The sequence below is a fragment of the Salmo salar genome, chromosome ssa27 (genome assembly GCF_905237065.1).
Source record: "Salmo salar chromosome ssa27, Ssal_v3.1, whole genome shotgun sequence".
Classification (NCBI taxonomy): Eukaryota; Metazoa; Chordata; class Actinopteri; order Salmoniformes; family Salmonidae; genus Salmo; species Salmo salar.
In genome coordinates this window covers 37,764,210-37,772,495 of record NC_059468.1, presented here as the reverse complement: position 1 = coordinate 37,772,495, position 8,286 = coordinate 37,764,210, and the positions used below count along the sequence as shown (strand labels likewise).

The 8,286-nt window shown below is 43.7% G+C and overlaps 1 protein-coding gene and 1 long non-coding RNA gene across 2 annotated transcripts; both read right to left on the bottom strand.

Moving 5' to 3' along the window:
- Window positions 1–53: 53 nt before the first annotated feature.
- LOC106589053 (uncharacterized) lies at window positions 54–2,054 on the bottom strand. Its single transcript, XR_001324762.2, has 3 exons — window positions 1,952–2,054; window positions 937–998; window positions 54–504 (listed from the first exon to the last, which is right to left on the bottom strand). It is a non-coding gene; the product is annotated as an uncharacterized lncRNA (long non-coding RNA).
- Window positions 2,055–4,628: 2,574 nt separating this feature from the next.
- On the bottom strand, window positions 4,629–7,284 carry gtf2h4 (general transcription factor IIH, polypeptide 4). Its single transcript, XM_045709532.1, has 3 exons — window positions 7,257–7,284; window positions 5,223–5,311; window positions 4,629–4,859 (listed from the first exon to the last, which is right to left on the bottom strand). Exons 1-3 carry the CDS (start codon window positions 7,282–7,284, stop codon window positions 4,629–4,631), a joined length of 348 nt encoding a protein of 115 aa, XP_045565488.1.
- Between the last annotated feature and the right edge of the window lie 1,002 nt (window positions 7,285–8,286).

The following is an 8,286-nucleotide window of genomic DNA, read 5'->3' as shown; positions in this document are numbered from 1 at the left end:
TACAGCGTGGAATTGAACCAGAGTGTCTGTAGTTAAGCCTCTAGTACTGAGATGCAGTGCCTTAGACCACTGCCCCACTCGGGAGCCCACTCAGGAAATGCATACAACTCATGTCTGAAAGGTTTGCTGGTAATGCATAAAATTACAGGTATTGCAGGCTGTCATACATTTCTTCATATCATTTTATTTGCCCACCAACCCAAAAGGAGACAATGGACAATATCAAAAACATAAACAAAGCACTTGCAGTTGCTTACTCCATTTTGTCTTTCCCAATACCAGTCTTTCCTAGCCAACTCCTTCTGGAAAAATATAATTTAATGTAAAAAAAAATGATATATATCCTTATTCCTTTTCCTCTCTTAATCCCTTTTTCATGCCCCTTCTGTGTTATCAAGTGTGACTCTTCTGTTGTTTCCAGAACCCCTTGACTTCGCTGTGTCCCTGCGGAGAAACCACAATCACTCTGTGAGCCACGTTCTGCCACACCAGACAGCCCAGGCCCTGGAGAACAGATACAGACAGAGAGAGGGTGTTAAAAGTGATAAGAAGACAGAGCCTGCGCCCCAAAATAGCACCCTATTCCCTATGTAGTGCACTACTTTTGACCAGGAAGGTCAGACATATTGCTACGTGTTAGGCTAATAATGGTAATGGAATTCTAACATTTGTTGATCTACAACCCGTTTTAATAGTTAAAAAACGTCAGAGGATGGGTAGAAGACGGTAGCCAGGCTAATTAATTTAAGAGTATATTTTATTATGCACAGTTAATCACTGCTCCCCATAAGAAAGCAGCGGTAATGTCTCTAGAGCTAGAGACGACGTCATAGGTTGGAATTACGCCTCAGACCTCAAGGTCCTCCCTAACGTTCATTGGTGAGTTCATTGACAGCCAGAGAGAGTGAGAGAAAATAAAACAACAAGATATCTGACCTGAGCTCTGTCCCTTAACACCTCAAAGTCAGCCTGGGAGAGGAACTGGTTATACAGCACTCCTGAGATGGACAGGAGGTACAGTAGAGACATAGAGAGAAGACGGGAGGTACAGTAGAGACACTCTATTCCAGTTTACAGCACATCTGAGAGCAGGGGTTACAACTCACAACACACATAAAAACACAGCCTGTATTGACTGAGTGCTATCCAACAGGGACAGGTCACCTTATGTCAGTCATAACCTACTGGGGGAAGAAAATGAAGCCCAAAGAAATCAATCAGCTTTGTAAGTCCTCAGGGAGTAGCTAGAGATTCCTTTGACAATGCATGAGAAAATACAGGCCTGGGGCCTGTATTTAGAAAGTGCCTCAGAGTAGGAGTCAGGATTTTTTATGGATCAAAGTGGGGCTTAGGTGGTGGGCTTGGCCAATGGCACTAGCAAGAGCAATGTGCGGGCTTCTCTTTTCTTCTTGGTGATTGTTAGTTCTCAAAGATGATCTTGTTAAAATATATATAGGTCCATTATCTTTTCTACTTTATATCTGGTTTTAGTCGTTTAAGTTTACAATGAAAATGAAAACATTTTAATTATTTTCATTAATAAATAAATAATTTACATTTACACCCTAGGTGGCCCGAAAAAACACTAAGGCCGCCAAGACTTTTCTACACAGAAAAAAAACTATTTTAGATCACAATGAATAGTATTAACATGGATAGAAGGGACCTGATCCCAGATCAGCACTCCTACTCTGACATACTTGATACAAACTGGTTTCATTTCAAAGAACTGAAGTCTTACGGCCTGTTTTTCCCAACAACTGATTCTGAATTCCTATTAACGGCATGTCTTATATGGTTATTACCAGACATAAAAGACATTGGTTGCCCCTGGGTGAGAGAGCATGATCTCACCAACCATTAGGTGGGACGGACATAATTCATCACAGTAAAAAAAGAGACACCTGCTCGTGAAAGCTTGTATTAAACACACACACACACACGGCCTCACCCTCAGTGAACGGTAGTCAATCTCTCTCCAGCTCCCATAGTCTGATCTGGTCTGTGATGGTGGGGGGGTCAGCACTTGGTTCTGAGAGACACAGAGAGAGTAGGTAGAAGTTAAGCTTCGTCCGAAATGGCACCCTATTTCCTATGTAGTGCACTACTTTTGACCAGGGACCATAGGGCTCTGGTGTAAATTACTGCACTATATAAGTAATAGGATGCCATTTGGAACACACTAGTCTAGCATGGTAATGTAAGGATGTGCCTCTAGTGTGGGAGTAGCCCCAGACTGGTCAGTCAGCTATTAATGTAATCAACACGGTAAAGAGGGCTGAGGACTGAGAGGAGGAAGAGACAAGTAAAAACATGGTGGGAGGTGAGGAGAAAGAGAAGTGGAAGGGGGGACGAGAGAGAGAGAGGTGGGGAGAAAGAGGTTGAAGGGGGGACAAGAGAAAGAGGTGTGGAGAAAGAGAGGCGGAAGGGGGGACAAGAGAGAGAAGTATAGAGAAAGAGAAGTGGAAGGGGGGACACAAGATTAGAAGCAACAGACCACCATTTTGTGTGCAGTATCACAATCAACTAAAACACAGAATAAAGAGAGAGACACAAACATAAATACTTTCCCACACAGAACAACCATGTATAACAGTGAAAACTAAAACACAAATAAACTGAAGACTGAGGTGACCAAGAACCCGATAGTCACTCTGACAGAGCTCTAGAGTTCCTCTGTGGAGACGGGAGAACCTTCCAGAAGGACAACCATCTCTGCAGCACTCCACCAATCAGGCCTTTATGTTAGAGTGGCCAGATGGCAGCAACTCCTCAGTAAAAGGCACATGACAGCCCGCTTGCAGTTTGCCAAAAGGCACCTAAAGACTCTCAGACCATGAGAAACAAGATTCTCTGGTCTGATGAAACCAAGATTGAACTATTTGGGCTGAATGCCAAGCATCACATCTGGAGGAAACCTGGAATCATCCCTACTGTGAAGCATGGTGGTGGAAGCATCATGCTGTGAGGATGTTTTTCAGCGGCAGGGACTGGGAGACAAGTCAGGTTCGAGACAAAGATGAAGGGAGCAAAGTACAGAGAGATCCTTGATGAAAACCTGCTCCAGAGCGCTCAGGACCTCAGACTGGAGTGAAGGTTCACCTTCCAACAGGACAACAACCCTAAGCACACAGACAAGACAACGCAGGAGTGGCTTTGGGACAAGTCTCAATGTCCTTCAGTGGCCCAGCCAGAGCCCAGACTTGAACATCTCTGGAGAGATTTGAAAATAGTTGTGCATCAACACTCCCCATCCAACCTGACAGAACTTGAGAGGAACTGCAGAGAAGAATGGGAGAAAGTCCCCAAATATAGGTGTGCCAAGCTTGTAGCGTCATTCCCAAGAAGACACAAGGCTGTAATCGCTGCCAAAGATGCTTCAACAAAGTATTGAGTAAAGGGTCTGAATACTTATGGAAACGTGATATTTCAGTTTTTCATTTTTAATAAATTGCCACAAATCTATAAAATCCTGTTTTTGCTTTGTCATTATGGGGTATTGTGTGTAGATTGATGAGGGGGGAGAAACAATTTAATAAATGTTATAACAAGGCTGTAACCTACCAAAATGTGGAAAAGGTCAAGGGGTCTGAATACTTTCCGAAGGCACTGTATATACAAAAGTATGTGGACACCCCCAAAGAGCTCAGTGACTTTCAACATGGCACCGTCATAGGATGCCATCTTTTGCAACAAGTTTCTGCCCTGCTAGAGCTGTCCCGGTCAACTGTAAGTGCTGTTATTGTGAAGTGGAAATGTCTAGGAGCAACAACAGCTCAGCCCGCGAAGTGGTAGGCCACACAAGCTCACAGAACGCAGCGTGTAAAAATTGTCTGTCCTTGGTTGCAACTTACACTATAGAGTTTCAAACTGCCTCTGGAAGCAATGCCAGCACAAGAACTGTTTGTCAGGAGCTGAATGAAATGGGTTTCCATGGACGAGCAGCCGCATACAAGCCTAAAATCACCATGTGCAATACCAAGCGTCGGCTGGAGTGGTGTAAAAGCTCGCTGCCATTGGACTCTGGAGTAGTGTTAAATGTGTTCGCTGGAGTGATGAATCACGCTTCACCATCTGGCAGTCCGACGGACGAATCTGGGTTTGACGGATGCCAGGAGAACGCTACGTGCCCCAATGCATAGTGCCAACTGTAAAGTTTGGTGGAGGAGGAATAATGGTTTGGGGCTGTTTTTCATGGTTTGGGCTAGGCCCCTTAGTTCCAGTGAAGGGAAATCTTAACGCTACAGCATACAATGACATTCTAGACGATTCTGTGCTTCCAACTTTGTGGCAACAGTTTGTCGAGATCAGTGTGGAAGAACTTGACTGGCCTGCAAATAGCCCTGACCTCAACCCCATCGAACACCTTTGGGATGAATTGGAACGCCGACTGTGAGCTAGGCTTAATCGCCCAACATCTGTGCCCGTCCTCACTAATGCTCTTGTGGCTGAATGGAAACAAGTCCCCGCAGAAATGTTCCAACATCTAGTGGAAAGCCTTCCCAGAAGAGTGGAGGCTGTTATAGCAGCAAGGGGGGGGACCAACTCCATATTAATGCCCATAAGTTTGGAAAGAGATGTTCGAAGAGCAAGTGTCCACATACTTTTGGTCATGTAGTGTAGTTTGCTCATACTTGTATACGGATAAAGGTCATAGTTGGTTCACACTTGTAAAAGTATAGAGGTGATAGTTGGTTCATAATTGTATAGGGATAGAGGTGATAGTTAATTTCCACTACGATGAAACCTGAATCTCCAGTCCCTGGGGCTGCGCCCATAGCGGTGGAGGAAGAGTTGGCGGAGACGCCAGCAGACAGGGTGATGACCAGCCTGGTGGGGTAGTACCTTCTAGACTTCCTCTGAGGAGACCACAGAGAGATGGAAGGGGTACAGGAGCAGGGGTGATAAAGACAGGGACAGTAGATAGTGTGCTATTCAATCTAAACTCTGCTTTTTCTTTAGGTCTAATCTGGCTCCTCCACCGTATCTAATCTGGTTCCTCCACCGTATCTAATCTGGCTCCTCCACCGTATCTAATCTGGCTCCTCCACTGTATCTAATCTGGCCCCTCCACCGTATCTAATCTGGCTCCTCCACCGTATCTAATCTGGCTCCTCCACCGTATCTAATCTGGCTCCTCCACCGTATCTAATCTGGCTCCTCCACCGTATCTAATCTGGCTCCTCCACCGTATCTAATCTGGCTCCTCCACCATATCGCACCTTCCTCTGGAAGACGAGGCCAAACTCTCTCAGGTGCTGTAGGAAGGTGAGCAGAGGTTCACTCATCCCCTCCACTGAGTAGCCCTGTGCTACAGCAGTGACATATAGTTAGTGGTTAGTTAGACTGTGAGCAGAATATTCAGTAGTCAACTAATCCAGACCATGATTTGGAGATGTTACTCTTTGCATAACAACACAGCATGTTGAGGCTCCCGAGTGGCGCAGTGGTCTAAGGCACTGCACATCAGTGCTAGAGGTGTCACTACAGACCCTGGGTCGATCCTGGGCTGTATCACAACCAGACGTGGTTCGGGAGTCCCATAGAGCGCACAATTGGCCCAGCGTCGTCCGGGTTAGGGGAGGGTTTGATCTTAAATTACTTGCCTAGTTAAATAAAAATTTAATAAAAAATACAACTGTATCAATTAATGGTAAAAGTTGAATGTTCTACATTAATGCATGTAAATCCGCTGATATGTCAGTGTTAAAACACCCTGCCAAGTGGGGAGAAACTGAGTTGGAATCAGTGATGCCAATTTAGCAACTTTTCAGGGTACCCAGGCAACTCTTTTTTCAAACAGAACCTAGCAACAAATTGAGCTACTTTTAAAAATGTATTTGGAACTTTTAGCAACTTTTGAAAAGTGACTCAAACGCCAAAATGCATTTTCCTCTAAATGATACAAAATCGATTTTCTCTGTCACACACTCAGTCACAACACACGCGCCTGGCTGCAGAAGTGCATGGTGAGTGACGTCGGCAGCAGGCGCTCAGCTCGTGCACAGCCAGCAGCAATTTCAGTAAATTGCAAATCATTGTTGGCTGATTGCTGCAGCACGGTTTAGACGAGCCAAACCCAATGAATATAGTTGGTCACGAATGTTTGATCTTGAACAGAACTTACAACATCAATCAACATGTCTCAATCCAAAATTGTACAGCCAGAAGTACAGAAAAGAGTGGGAGTCTGTACCTGAACAAATGTCAAATCCTATTTTTTGCCGAGATGGTCAGTCAATTTGAGTAACGTTATTGTTTATTCTACGTAATGACATCACAACGTCATTTAGCAACAAGTCAACCTGTATCTAACAACTTACCCTGAAAATGAGTTGGCAACACTGGTTGGAATAAGAACGATAGGATTTCGCCGAGTCTGAAGGAAGATAATATTCTACGAAGGGCAAGCACATTAGAGAAGGGAAGCGTTATGTGTGTGTTTACCTGACCCATGTGCTTTGGGTGCGTCACCTGATTAGGATGTCCACCCGTTTAGATTATGGCAATTCGAGGATGCAACGATGTGCTCTTTCAACATGTTAGAATAACTGTCCATATTTCCTTTTCCTCAGCCAACAACACGACTAACGAAACAGCAAAATCACCAGCCTATGTCAATCTACTATAGTAGAAACGTTTAGCCAACCTATTCTATTGGTCAGCTTGTCAAGAAAGAAATAAGCCTATTCCAAACTGACTCTGGGACAGTTGTGGGACGATAGATCCCAAATTCATACAACCAGTAGGCCAAGGCTACATAAAAAAAAACATTAAAAAGCAATGTGTCTAATGCAACAGATAAGAACGTTTAGCTTAAAATGGTGATAAACTATTATTTCTTCACATTATAAGCACAGCAACGCACACAAGGCAGTAGGCTACGCTTTTCCATAACGCAATTAGCGGAAAGAACATGCGAGCGATTTCATGTGACAGAGATGAAAATATGAGTTAGAAAGATGTCGAGAGGAGATATAATAGGCTACTTTGAAGCAAACCAAGACATGCCCCATAATGTTTTAAAACGTTCAGGTTTCAAACAATTCCGTATATGTTTTCAACATGCACACTGCCTCCAGCTCATTGCAAAGTGATGTGGGACGCGCTGATAAAGCCCGTCTTCCGTTGCCGTTTGATTCCGCGTTCAAAACAACTGGGAACTGTGGGAAAAAACGACCTCCGACTGGTAAAAATCATTTTGAACGGTGAACCAAACCGGAATTCCAACTCGGGACTCTTTCTGGAGCTCCAACTTTCTGACCTGACGATCACTGACGCCATGATTTGACCTGGTGTATTTTCTCAGAGTTCCCAGTTGTTTTAAAGCACCACAAGATGCTGTAGCAAGCAGCTCTTGCCTGTCTGGCAGATTTCTACACAAAGGCTCTGTAATCTGTATGCTGTACGCGTGTGATAAAATACATAACGAATATAGTGTACACATGCCCCAGCTTAAGTACATAGAATTATGCAAATTAACCTACAGACCGATAAGCATGACCAGTGTAATGTATTTCCATGAATGAAGAGGCTAAAATGCATTATTTCACACTGGGATTGCTTGTTCTCCTGGACAATTGGCTGGCACCAATTTTATTTATCTGCTTTTCCAAAAAAATGCATTGGACAAAAGCCAGCTAATAACGGCTAAGGTAAACCCTGGCATATACCTATCAAGAACCAAATCAAATTGTATTGGTCACGTACACATGGTTAGCAGATGTTAGTGCGAGTGTAGCGAAATGCTTGTGCTTCTAGTTCCGACCATGCAGTAATATCTAACAAGTAATATAATCAATTTCACAACTACTATCTTTTACACACAAGTGTAAAGGAATGAATAAGAATATGTACATATATATATATGGATGAGCGATGGCCAAACGGCAAAGACAAGATGCAGTAGATGGTATAGAGTGCAGTATATCCATATGAGATGAGTAGTGTAGGACATGTAGACATTATTAAAGTGACTAGTGATACATTTATTACATCCAATTTTTAATTATTAAAGTGGCTAGAGATTTGAGTCAGTATGTTGGCAGCAGCCTCTCTGTGTTATTGATGGCTGTTTAACAGTCTGATGGCCTTGAGATAGAAGCTGTTTTTCAGTCTCTCGGTCCCAGCTTTGTTGCACCTGCACTGACCTCGCCTTCTGGATGATAGAATCCCCCCTTTCTGCTCTTCACTCCGTTGTCAGTTTAGCCTACATTTCACTGATTTTAGCAGCAGAAAGCATTTTTCAGTTTGGCTATTTGTTTCAAGTGTATTTCCAAAATACAG

What these genes read in the sequence shown, in the direction of transcription:
- gtf2h4 (XM_045709532.1), bottom strand. Translation starts at nt 7,284, where the DNA reads ATGGCGTCAGTGATCGTCAGGTCAGAAA. An exon ending in AGTGATCGTCAGGTCAGAAA is followed by an intron (nt 5,312 to 7,256) that starts GTTGGAGCTCCA and finishes TCACTGCTGTAG; the next exon opens with CACAGGGCTACTCAGTGGAG. An exon ending in GCCTCGTCTTCCAGAGGAAG is followed by an intron (nt 4,860 to 5,222) that starts GTGCGATATGGT and finishes TGGTCTCCTCAG; the next exon opens with AGGAAGTCTAGAAGGTACTA.